Source organism: Xenopus laevis, chromosome 9_10S, assembly GCF_017654675.1.
Source record: "Xenopus laevis strain J_2021 chromosome 9_10S, Xenopus_laevis_v10.1, whole genome shotgun sequence".
In the NCBI taxonomy this organism is placed as follows: Eukaryota; Metazoa; Chordata; class Amphibia; order Anura; family Pipidae; genus Xenopus; species Xenopus laevis.
Window position 1 is genome coordinate 111,953,806 of NC_054388.1, and position 13,746 is coordinate 111,967,551.

A 13,746-nucleotide genomic window follows, 5' to 3' on the forward strand; every position below is an offset into this window, starting at 1 on the left:
GGAATCGGGGGAAAGCATACGGCCGCCATTTTGGAAGTAGGCCTGTCGATGGATGGAACAACAGGAAGCAGAAAGAGAAAGGCAGCCATATTGAGAAGGTCATTGGCACTGCTGTTCTTAGGCGTGGCTGAAAATGGACTCTGTGCAATTTTGTTGCGTGGTTGTGGGTGTACCAGTGAAAGCAACTACGGCAAACGGGGACTATGGATCAACCCAGCACCACGGCACATCTAATTGATACTGGCTTCAGGTATCAGTGGGCCGGCTACTTCACACAGAAATTAACAGAGCGGGGAAAGATACTGCTGATCCCCACCTGTGGCAGGTGTGGAAATAGAAGGCAGCTGCGCCGCATGTAAGCGCAAATGTTACATGGGTCCATTTTATTTGGATCAGCTACCTTTGGACATTGAGGTTATGGACAAAATAGTAAAGCAGTTGGAGCTTGAAACAAGCACCTGTAGTGGTCGTGGAACCAGAGCTGTTATTATTCACTGGTCAAATACCTCCTGACCCCACTTTGCCTACTGTAAGTAAAGTTCCGGTGCAGAGACTGACTCAGTCGGCGGCGGAAGGGGGAATAAAACTGCCCAAAGTGACACAGGCTGTGTCTGATGAAGGAGCGGCTACCCCTGCTACTGTGCCCATTATCCAGCCGGAGGTGAGTGCTGGTCTGGACATTGAGCCAATAGCTCCTGTAAAGGACAAAGTTGATCAGAGCACTACCCCTGATTCTCATGGGGAAAATTCCGAGTCTTAGTGGAAGGAAGACTGACACCACGTCTAGTGCAAGGGAGGATTTTAGGGAGAGTGGCAAGGGTAGTCTCATCACTCTACATCTGTCAGAGGCATGCTTCCCACTGGCCTTTGCTGAGGAGGATAATACTTCTCTACCCTCTGAGGCAACCCAGAACCCAGTACTAAATTGAAATAAGTGGCACCTATTTCAACATTTCATCACTTTCCATTATACCTTAAGTAGGTCTGTAGCCCTTCACTAGGCACTGGGGGGCAACCTTTAAACCAGTTCCAGACCACACACAACTTTGCACCCTTAACCATTGCTCCATTTTAATGTTGTACCTTGGAGTAGGCTTCACAAAACTCTTGCTGCTCTTCTAGTAAGTAGGATTCCAGTTCATTTAAAAGCCTTTCTTTTTCTTGGGCATCATCCCCTTTAAAGAATTGCCTAGATCTCTGTAGGAGTTCGTCTGCCTTATCACTGATGCTGGTCTCCATTTGAGCTGGACTCACATTCTGTTCCGTGATTAGAGAATCTGCTTCTATTGACTGAAATTGTAAAGCTCTAATGTTAAATTAACTCTAGTTAGTGAGTTCCCTTACCTTGTCGTTATCATAATAAGATTCTTATTAGAAAAGTTCAGACGTGGAGTGAGGAGACAGTGATGTACCTGGATCTCTGTTCTCTTGTTGCATATATAAAGTATATACAAATATTTCAGTGGCAAGTTTATTAAAATAATACTGTATGGCTGTTCCTAATAAAGACTCACAGATATACCATATTACCTCATAGAACATTCCTGAATTATCTTTATTATGTACTACAAGCAAGTAGTTAACAATAAAAAGTCAAGTTACTCCATGGCACTGAAAGAGGACAAAATTCTGTGTATACATGAATGATTTCTGTTCTCAAGGAAGCATTGGTCACTAGTACCCTGGCCTTAAGGCAGAATCCCCTGCTTGGCTATAAGAGCAGTTCTTTGTTTTTCTGTGCTGTCAAGAAATATCTCTATGCTCTCCCACTGGTAACTTCCTTTTAATCCTGTATGTTCTCATGTCATATGTTCCCTTCATGTTGTGTCACGTAGTACTGTCCTGGATATTTCTGCCAAAAAAATTCTTCCATCCTTAACTCTTTCAGTTCCCTAGATGTTAGTGATCAAATTGTTCTCTCTGTACATACAAAAGTCTTGAAGCCTTTCATGAGTTCCCCAAAATGTAAATGCACCTACCACATTCAAAATGAGGCCTCATTATTACAGAAAACATGTATATTGCTGGACTGCTAGATCTGGGCTACCTTACTTATGATAAATGTTAAAGGAAAAGTTAACCTTTAAAATAAGTGAATGTAAAATTGATGACGGTTCTTTTCTAAGCACTTTTGTCATTTACATTCATTATTTATTTTGTTTTTATTCCAAGATATTAAGGGATACATGTGCTGTTAATATGAATGAATTTTGTTAGAACAGCGCCAACTGCTGGTCAGTTTCCCACCAGTCTGACCACCAAGTAGTCAAGGAAGTTGTCAGGAGAAAGAAAGAGGCTGCTCTGATGTTCTTCTGCTTAGGAAAGATGTGAGAAAGGTTTCTAATTATTTTCCTAAGCAGAAGAACATCAGAGCAGCCTCTTTCTTTCTCCTGACAACTTCCTTGACTACTTGCTGGTCAGACTGGTGGGAAACTGACCAGCAGGTGGCGCTGTTGGAACAAAATCCATTCATATTAACAGTACATGTATCCCTTAATATCTTGGAATAAAAACAAAATAAATAATGAATGTATATTGCAAGAGTTCTTAGAATAGCACTCTCATCAATTTTACATTCACTTATTTTAAAGGTTTGCTTATCCTTTAAAGGACCAGTAACATAAAAAACATTAAAAAACATTTGTTAGTATACCTTGAAAAAAAAACACCAACACAAATTAAACGTTAAAATCGCAAAGCCTTTATTAAATAACTTACCGAAACTCCGCTGCCGCTCCTCTTCAGAAAAGGCGACACATCGACAACCCATCGTGCGGCGCTCAATTTCTCGTCCCTGTCTATCTCCTATAAGGCAGGCAGGGAGGAGAAATCGAGCACCACACAATGGATTGCCCAATTGGTTTCTGAAGAGGAGCGCAAGCAGAGTTTCAGTAAGTTATTTCTTAACAAAGACTTTGCGATTTAAAAGTTTAATTTGACTTGGTGTTTTTTTTTTAATGTATACTATAGAATTTGTTTTAAAAAAGTTTTTTGATGTTACTGGTCCTTTAAGAACACAGTTTGACCCAAGTATTCACCAGTCTACACAATCCTCTAACCTTCAATTAACTGAGTCAGGCTTTTAGCAGTGATCCTGAGGGGCCTGGCAGCCTGCTTGGCGAATACTTGGCTCATGGAAACATTTAAAAATGTGAAAACAACCTGAAAATGAATTCTGATAAGAAAAATGGATATACAAAAGATCAAAAGTCAAGGACACTGACATTGGGCAAACATGCATAGTGGGCGTGGGATCTGCCTGGCTTTTTTGGGCATACTCCTGGAACCTCACCTTGTTTTTACACACAGGAGTAGGTGCATGAAATACAGAACATAAAAATGAACAAGATGCTGTGAATAGAAACAAGAACTACAAGAACTAAGCATTTAAGAGACATTAACTCACCTGTTTAAAAGTTCGGAAGTTCTTCTTTAATGATTCAATTTTTTTTTGATTTTCAAAGGCACGATACATCTGTGTAAAATAAAAATGAAATTCTCTGAAAACATGTTCACAGAATTTGCTGGTTTACCAGCCTGAAAAATGAGGGACGGTCCTAAAAGCCTTAGTGAGTACAATTCTGATGGTCATAAATCATGATAAATGATTAGATCTTAATATTAGATTTATTAAGCTATCCTTTAAAGGATAAGTAAACCTTTAAAATAAGTGAACGTAAAATTGATGAGAGTGTTATTCTAAGCACTTTTTTCATTTACATTCATTATTTATTTTCTTTTTATTCCAAGATATTAAGGGATACATGTGCTTTTAATATGAATGAATTTTGTTACAACAGCGCCACCTGCTGGTCAGTTTCCCACCAGTCTGACCAGCAAGTAGTCAAGGAAGTTGTCAGGAGAAAGAAAGAGGCTGCTCTGATGTTCTTCTGCTTAGGAAAGATTTGAGAAAGGTTTCTAATTATTTATTTTATTTTCCTAAGCATGACAACTTTCTCCTGACAACTTCCTTGACTACTTGGTGGTCAGACTGGTGGGAAACTGACCAGCAGGTGGCGCTGTTGGAATAAAATTCATTCATATTAACAGTACATGTATCCCTTAATATCTTGAAATTAAAAATAATGAAATAATAAATGTAAATGACAAAAGTGCTTTGACTAGCCCCCTCATCAATTTTACATTCACTTATTTTAAAGGTTTACTTATCCTTTAATGGATTGCAAGCCTATTTGAAAGTAGCCAAGCCAATCAAAGGATCTCCCTTGTGACTGTTATTCTTTCATGTGTGAATAGATGGTGGCTAGAGTTACCAAAAACTTTTATTCCCTAAACCACAGCCTGAAGTATTCAATCAGGATAGTGAACCCAAAATTGCATTTGGAAGACCACTAATCACTTCTTTTGCTTTTAAAGGTTATCAATCACGTTAAGGTGTTAAGATTCCAACCATCACTTATTTTAGTCACTACTGATTGACTTACACATTAACTTTCACTACTATACATTGAAACAAAGGATAGATTAGAAAGAGTGGTGGTAAATGGAACATTTTCTAATTGGACCAGTGTTGTTAGTGGAGTACCGCAGGGCTCTGTACTAGGTCCCTTGCTTTTCTACTTGTTTATTAAAGGAACAGTAACACCAACAAATTAAAGTGTTAAAGGAATGATAATATAATGTACTGTTACCCTGCACTGGTAAAACGGGTGTTTTTGCTTCAGGAACACAACTAGTTTATATAAACTAGCTGCTTAGTGCCATTCAACAGGATACACAGTAGATAACAGATACAGATTCTGAAGAATCCCATTGTATACTACAGAACTTATCTGCTATCTGCTGTGTATCCTGTGCCTTTTCTCCTTTTTCTCCTTTGAATGGCTGCCCTCGTGATCACACAGCCGCTTGTTTATATAAACTATAGTAGAGTTTCTGAAGCAAACACACAGCTTTTACCAGTGCAAGGTAACAGTACATTATATTGTCATTACTGTAAAACACTGCATTTTTTGGTGTTACTGTGTCTTTAATGACCTGGTGTTGGGCATTGCAAGTACTGTTTTCTATTATTGGTAGAAATAATATAAATACAAGTTAAACATTAAATGGTAGCGAATTAGTTGTTATTGAGGAGGATCTGGGGATTTTTGTGGATAACAAGTTTTGTCAGTTTAGGCGCTCAGTTGCTACTAAAGCAAATAAAGAACTGTTGTTTTCTCTGAAGAAACATTACTTTCAAGTACAAGGACATTAAACATATCAGAGGATCATTTTCCCATAGAAAATATCAATGCACAAGAGGCCTCCCTTTAGATTTTAAAATATATCCTTATAAGTGGTACTTGGGTGATACTCAGAGTTCCCTGTATAACTCAGCCTGCAGCCTTGTGTCTTTATATGGTCACAGAACAACCCCTCAGTGACTTCTAATATCCTTATCATTTACAGTAGGGGGTACATTATCCCTTATAATACATGAGTGATACTCAGAGTTCCCTGTATAACTCAGCCTGCAGCCTTGTGTCTTTATATGGTCACAGAACAACCCCTCAGTGACTTCTAATATCCTTATCATTTACAGTAGGGGGTACATTATCCCTTATAATACATGAGTGATACTCAGAGTTCCCTGTATAACTCAGCCTGCAGCCTTGTGCCTTTATATGGTCACAGAACAACCCCTCAGTGACTTCTAATATCCTTATCATTTACAGTAGGGGGTACATTATCCCTTATAATACATGAGTGATACTCAGAGTTCCCTGTATAACTCAGCCTGCAGCCTTGTGCCTTTATATGGTCACAGAACAACCCCTCAGTGACTTCTAATATCCTTATCATTTACAGTAGGGGGTACATTTTCCCTTATAATACATGAGTGATACTCAGAGTTCCCTGTATAACTCAGCCTACAGCCTTGTGCCTTTATATGGTCACAGAACAACCCCTCAGTGACTTCTAATACCCTTATCATTTACAGTAGGGGGTACATTATCCCTTATAATACATGAGTGATACTTAGAGTTCCCTGTATAACTCAGCCTGCAGCCTTGTGCCTTTATATGGTCACAGAACAACCCCTCAGTGACTTCTAATATCCTTATCATTTACAGTAGGGGGTACATTATCCCTTATAATACATGAGTGATACTCAGAGTTCCCTGTATAACTCAGCCTGCAGCCTTGTGCCTTTATATGGTCACAGAACAACCCCTCAGTGACTTCTAATATCCTTATCATTTACAGTAGGGGGTACATTATCCCTTATAATACATGAGTGATACTCAGAGTTCCCTGTATAACTCAGCCTGCAGCCTTGTGCCTTTATATGGTCACAGAACAACCCCTCAGTGACTTCTAATATCCTTATCATTTACAGTAGGGGGTACATTATCCCTTATAATACATGAGTGATACTCAGAGTTCCCTGTATAACTCAGCCTGCAGCCTTGTGTCTTTATATGGTCACAGAACAACCCCTCAGTGACTTCTAATATCCTTATCATTTACAGTAGGGGGTACATTATCCCTTATAATACATGAGTGATACTCAGAGTTCCCTGTATAACTCAGCCTGCAGCCTTGTGCCTTTATATGGTCACTGAACAACCCCTCAGTGACTTCTAATATTCTTATCATTTACAGTAGGGGGTACATTATCCCTTATAATACATGAGTGATACTCAGAGTTCCCTGTATAACTCAGCCTGCAGCCTTGTGTTCTGAGGTTTTAAAGCATAGGAAGGCATTTAGATACTTACCTGCAATGGGGAGGCAAAGCTGTATGGTGCACTCTGCAAAACGTTTACAACTCTCTGTAAAGAAATGAACATGCTCAGTGGATCAAGCTGTTGTGTTTTTGCAAAATTCGAATGCATAATATTTTTTTTTTCAATGAGAAGCTTTGAAAGACACAAATATAATGTCACAGACCTTTAATATTTTTACCAGTTGAGCACACGTCACATTTTCCCTTTGTCTGTTGGTTTTTTTGTGCAACCAAATGTCTCCCACCAGGGTGAATATGTAGGTTGTTAGAAGATTCCTGAAATCCTCTTCCATATCTGCCATAGAGAAGAAGGAAATCATTAAAACAAATAGTGGATAATTGTGATTGTGGTTAATGGAACGAAAAAAAACAAAAAAAAAACAGTTTCAAGGGTTGGATGTTACCTGATAACTTCCCTTGACTATCAACCAGGAGACCTCTCCCTGGGTTGGGCAGGAGCGAGCAGTCTGCTAATGGGCCTCTCAGGGTCTCTGACACCAATCTGTACGAAGATCCATTTAGCAGCTTCTGAACAAGAGCAAGAAAATGTAAGGTGGAAGTTAAGGGAATGACAGAATAGTAATTAATTATTGAGCAAATGTGTAGAAAGTTTGTCAGCAAACAATGCTGCATTCTGATGGCCTCTCTCATCCATCACTACCTGAGCATCATTGGCAATGGCTTAATGTGCCCTTCTAATGCCTTGAACATCCATTCCTTTTTTCCACTTTTTCCTTGTATGGGTGTTATATGTTTTCCATCTGGTCCCAAAATGGATTGGAGGAGAGTGGAAGGGCCAGGCTGTCGGGCAGTTGAAGGCATGAAGATGAAAGAATGATCAGATTGATTTTGTCTCCTGCTCCAGTAAATTCACAAACCAAACTAATGTTATCTCTTCCTTATATAGATCAACTTTTCCAGCTCACTTATTGTGTAGCTACGGAAGAGCACTGGGGCCAGCAAACAAAAATAAATTCTGATAAATTCTGACTTTTTAATTTCATAATGATGACATTTACCCCCATATGTAATATAAGGCACTACGTTTGCCCAGGAGCAGTAACTAATAGCAACCAATAAGATGTTTGCTTTTAAACACGTGACCAGTAAATATTACCTGCTGATTGCTTGCTATAGGTTACTGCACCTGGGCAAACTTAGTGCCTTTTATTACATAACCCAATACATCTCATAACTATGACTTTAAAAATGTAAAATTATGACTTTTAACATTATAAATTTAAAAGTCATAATTATGAGATTAAGGGGCAGATTCACTATGGGTCGAATATCGAGGGTTAATTAACCCTCGATATTCGACTGTGAACTAAAATCGTTCGACTTCGAATATCGAAGTCGAACGATTTTGTGCAAATCCTGCGATCGAACGATCGAAGGATTTTTCGTTCGATCGAACGATTAAATCCTTCGAATCGAACGATTCGAAGGATTTTAATCCAACGATCGAAGGAAAATCCTTCGATCAAAAAATCACAGGCAAGCCTATGGGGACCTTCCCCATAGGCTAACATTGAGTTCGGTAGCTTTTAGCTGCCGAACTAGGGGGTCGATCGAATTCGAACCAATTCGATGGTCGAAGTACCCAAAAAATACTTCGAAATTCGAATTTTTTTTCATTCGAATCCTTCACTCGAAGTTAGTGAATCTGCCCCTAAAAGTTGTAATTATGAGTTTAAAAAGTCATAATTTATCATAATTTTTTTTTTGCTGGCCCCAGTAGCTCTTCTTCTGGTCAATAAAACCTTTCTCCCTCCATGGTCTTATCTCAGCCTGTAAACAATGAATGCCATTCTCCAACAGATGCAATAAAACTCATCATTCTTATTGTTTTCGAATATCCTGATGTTTTAAGCCCTATAAATAAATGTGTGCCTTAGGAGTTATATCACAGAGTTGGGGTCTTTTCGTCACTGCTTTTATAACATTTTATTATTTACAGCTAAGAGTTTTATCTCCAGTCTATACTTGGACCGTTCTAAAGAGGATTTATAATAATCACATCACATTGCTTGGACTTTTGTTTTCCAAACCTGATCCCCCCCCCCCCATTGATGTGTGTATTGTTTTAACCCAGAACTTATTATTCAACCCTAAGGTACAGCTCTGCATTTAGATCCAACCACATTGGTGGGTACCTGGGTTGTAGGACAAATGCTTGGACATGCCACAGTCCTACTCTTATGAATCAGTAAGTTCTCGCAATATTTGACAATATTATCTCTAAACCCTCACAGCTACAGTGTATGTGATTATTACACCCACAGCATGTTGCAACTATTGGACATCAACTGATGATGCAGTGTTGATATATAACCTTATACCTCAGTCTCTTGAAATATATAAGCTCGGGCGTCTTCTTTTCCACAGTTCTTAAAATCCTGCCAGTCACGTATCAGGATATCGAGGTGCTATAACACAAAACATGGCATAATATAATATAATATATACATACATATAGGCAATTGACTATGGAGATAGATGCAAGTGAATCTGATGGGGTGTTGGGAGAACGTTCTTTTGGAATAACTGTATCATTTAAGCTTAAATCGTGGGTTTAAGGTGGCAAAAATGGTGCTTCCTACCTTGGACTTTTGTAATGGAAGCAGACTGACACAATAGTTCACATACCTGTAAGGCCAGCAGATCAAACGATCTTCCAATATACTGAGCAACATCTAGATACATCTGTAAACAGAAGCATAAAAGTGATGTAGGTATGAGTCACGCAGCAGTTCATTTATAAGATGTCTACAGTTCAAAGAACAATTTAAGGTTGGCATAAGGCTATCTTGGACCTGTTTGCAGAAGAATAAACTGTGATTATTATATGTTAGCCTTTCCTTATTTTTTTTACCATGGTCCCTTTAGCTGAAGGTCTAGGAATAGGCGCCTGTAACCCAAGGCATTACTGGAGCAAAATCTTAACTTCATATAGTTTAGCTATTTCATTTGTGGATATTTCTCTGTAGTTTAACCCTTTAGCTGATAGCATAGCAGCCACTGCCCCATGAGCCCCAAGAACAGCAAACATCTCCCAAATCTCCCCCTAATTAACCATCAAGCTGGACTTTCAAGAGTAGCAAGGAAAGTAAACTAACATTCTTCCTTGGTCTCAGATCTCCCTAGCCATGTATCTGCCCCAACTATTGACCGGCCCAATAGTTAATAGTAATAGTTAATAGTAATCCCAATAGATAATAGTCATAAGGCTATTAAGGAGTTGGTCTAAATCAGGAGTCTCCAACCTTTTTTTTATCTGGGAGCAACATTCAGATGTAAGATGAGTTGGGAAGCAACACAAGCATGCAAAATGTTCCTGGGGTGCCCTATTAGGGCTGTGATTGACTATTTGGCAGCACCTCTGTGAATTGCCATATAGGAGGGTCTTTTGGCAGTACACCTGGTTTTTATCCAACCAAAACTTGCCTCCAAGCCTGGAATTCAAAAATAAACTCTTGCTTTGAGGCCACTGAGAGCAACATCCAAGGTGTTGGTGAGTAACAAGTTGCTCACAAGCTACTGGTTGGGGATCATTGGTCTAAAATGACTCATTTTAAATCATTTTATGGAACTCTACTTTGCACAAAGGTTAATCAATAGACTAGGGTCAATAGATTAGGGAGCTGATTTTTCTGATTATTCTATAGGGCTTTTTTATGAGTTTAAGTGCAGTGTGCAAAGTGTAATTTCAGATTGCAAATATGAAGCAGTTGAATGAGCTGCTTCCAACACAAGAACGTATTCAATTCATGTGATACCTGCACCTTCTTTCCCACAGCAGCAAGTACAGAGAACAATGAGGCCTTGCTATCTGTTACTGGGTGTGGAACTAAGTTATGTTTCAAGTTATGTTTTATGTTCCTGCAGAGGGGGAGGTTTTTCTTGACCCATTTGACACACTTGGTGCAGACAACACAACATCAGTGGAACAAATGTAGCACATGTCTACTCTGTCAGCTCCTCATTCCCTTTTCTCCACTACTAATTTCCATCTACTAACTCCATAGTCCTTTAATTACCTCAAGATAGTCCATTTCTGTTGTTTTCAAATTTGAGTTCACATTGAAAATCTGGAAATTTAAACAACAAAACAATATCATAACATTTAGAACTGGAATAATTATATTTCATTGCAGACAAATCTGAAATATATATATTTTTTTTGCTACATGGGTTGTGACCTACCAGGTAGGAACTGAGGATCATGGATAAGGCAGACAACTTCAAGCAAATGTCTCTTGGACTTCGAATATCCAGGGATCCCTCTGTATCCAGGACAAACACGGCCATCTGAGAACAAAGGTCAAGTCATGGAACAAGGGTAGATGCCATGCCTAAAGATCTTATTTGATTTTGAATGAGGACATATGAGTCTGGGGTGTGTTTGAGAAAGATGTTTGCTCTGTAAACATGGAGGAGAGTGTATGTGCCCAAAGCATACACTAAAATCTAAATTCTTCTAATATATTTTACTGATTACATTTGAATATATACCTCATAGTTGTTGAGATTGAAACCCTTACTTGTGTTTCTAATGTAGTTTTAATTTAACTACTAAACACTGATAAATCAGGCCCTTAGTATGATCTAAATATTCTGAAACAATTAGGCATTCTCATATTGTTGTGTGTTTTTTATTATTGATTTTGTATTACTTATCTTTCTTTTTAAGCCCTGTCCTATTCATCTTCTAGTCTGACATGTACAAACCCCTGTCTCTAGGCTAATGGGAGTCTTGCAACCAGATTAAAAAAAAAAACTTAAAAACCTGAGGGCTTAAAAAAATGCAAGAATAAAAAAATAAAGACCAAAGGTAAATTGCCTTGGGTTGCAAATATCTACATCATGATACGTATTTTTTTGTTAAATAAATTTTAAAAACTTGACAAAAACGTTTCTGCCTAGTCTAACCAGATGAAATAGGAGACAAGATTTAAAAGATGGAAACGCCAAATCAAAAATGGAAAACAAAATGGAAACACCAAAAGATTTGAATTCAGTGAAGATTATAAAGAAAATTGCTTCTGTGCTTCTGGAGATGTATATATATATATTTGTTTAGAAAGTACCCGCACTCGTACCCGCCAAAGTTTCCTTGTAGTGGGTGCTTGGTCAAAAGTACATATGGAATCATTCAAGAGGGACCAGCACTCCGGATTTTAAATCACCAATATATATATACAGGTAATCACACTCACCTTTTCTTTGTTACGCTCTATAATGAAGGGCTTGCTCCAGATCCAGATCCCCTTGGTTGTGCTGCTGTCTCCATGTCTCCACTCAAATCCACTGAGAGGATCATCATCTTCCCCCAGACTGAGTGGATGACCGTTCTCCTATATAAAAAATAATAAAACTTGTCTCTCTCTCTCTCTACTCAGCTCCAAAAAAAACAAATCAATTGTAGCAACACACAACACTCAATAATTAAAGAAGCTAGTAAATAAATACTTAATTGAGTGGTCATAAATTCTGGGACAAATTGGAGATATTATATTTGTAAATTACTACTTCTCACCCAAAAGCAAACAATTCCTCAAGTGCTGATGAGAGACCTCCAAATTTTATCCTGAATCTGGTTGGACAATACACAAAGCCAGGGAGAGGAATGATATTCCAAGATCAGCAAAGAGCAAATATATGCTGAACTTATCTATGCAACTGCAATGAGCCATTGATTATGACTGCAGGTTCAAACATGCCATAGTTTGTACACAATTTCCAATCATTACCTAGCAAGCTACTGTAAAAAGGGTCTGGCCCACCGGAGCTTCTACTTCAGGGACCTCCACAACCCTCCCTGGGCTCCCCACCCCTGCGGCAAAGACACCCCAGGCCCCCCTGCCCCAGCCACAACCCCCATCTGGCCTCTCGTGTGTAACTGTTTTCCTGTTCGGGGAACAGGGACCAAGGTAGGTGGCCCAGTTCAACACTTAGTGTAAATAAAGAATAGGTTTGAAATCCATCTAGGACAGGGGTCCCTACCTGTGAGCCATATTCAAATGTTGAGCAACATTCCTGGGGAGACTCTGTTTTTAGTACACATGGTTTTTATGCACCCGAATTTGCTTCCAAGCCAGGAATTCAAGAATAAGCACCTGCTTTAAGGACACTGGGAGCAACATCTAAGGGGTTGACGAGCAACATGTTTCTCATGAGCCACTGGTTGGGGATCACTGATCTAGGACTTGTAATGTTTATAATGTTTACTGAGTATGAGCTGCAGATTTAATTTAACTGTAAAGGGCTTTGCTACACAAGTAGTACTTTGATGTTGACCGGGTTGTCTTTATTATATTGACAGCACAAACTCTGAACTTCGAGCATGATGTTTTGCCTATACACCTTCTGGCCCTGTTTGCCTAATGGGCTGGGGCAAAAATCCCCATATGATTTTATCCAGTAATGCAAAAAACGTGTTTTGATATTTTTGAAACACTAGGTTCAGTGGTGTTAGCTGTGATTTGTTAGAGCAAACCAAAAAGTACTGGAAGCCTGTTCTAAGTAGGGATGTAGCGAACTGTTCGCCCGCGAACTAGTTCGCGCGAACTTCGACCGTTCGCGTCCGCCGAATGTTCGCGAACGTTTGGGAACGTTCGCATTTTGAGTTCGCGTTCGATTCGAATACAAGTCGTTCGACCATTCAAATTCCTTCAACCGCTAAAAATTGAACGATTTCCGTTCGTTCGAACGATTGTAAGCTTTCGATCGAATGAAAATCCTTCGATCGAATGGCTTCGATCGTTCGATTCGAATGAAAATCCTTCGATCGAACGATTAAAATCCTTCGATCGTTCGATTCGAACGATTTTAGCGGGTGTTCGAAGTTCGCGAACTGTCCGCGAACGTTCGCATTTTTTGCCGGTGTTCGCGAACGGCGTTCGCGAACACCAAATCGGCAGTTCGCTACATCCCTAGTTCTAAGTTGAGATCTCTTTTTATCACTAAGAAGGTTGCCATTTATTGTCTCTGGTGTACATACTATATTCTTT

The 13,746-nt window shown here is 39.1% G+C and overlaps 1 protein-coding gene across 1 annotated transcript in view; it reads right to left on the bottom strand.

Annotated features, from left to right (window-relative positions):
• Positions 1-13,746, bottom strand: part of LOC108702353 (RING finger protein 112) — a 38,429-nt gene that overhangs the window by 22,614 nt on the left and 2,069 nt on the right. Inside the window, exons 3-12 of the mRNA XM_041578125.1 lie at positions 11,953-12,090; positions 10,940-11,044; positions 10,774-10,824; positions 9,383-9,439; positions 9,076-9,162; positions 7,138-7,261; positions 6,898-7,028; positions 6,726-6,779; positions 3,407-3,475; positions 1,084-1,290 (exon numbers count right to left, since the gene is read on the bottom strand). Coding sequence (XP_041434059.1) covers positions 1,084-1,290; positions 3,407-3,475; positions 6,726-6,779; positions 6,898-7,028; positions 7,138-7,261; positions 9,076-9,162; positions 9,383-9,439; positions 10,774-10,824; positions 10,940-11,044; positions 11,953-12,090 — 1,023 coding nt within the window. The remainder of the gene's footprint in view (positions 1-1,083; positions 1,291-3,406; positions 3,476-6,725; positions 6,780-6,897; positions 7,029-7,137; positions 7,262-9,075; positions 9,163-9,382; positions 9,440-10,773; positions 10,825-10,939; positions 11,045-11,952; positions 12,091-13,746) is intronic.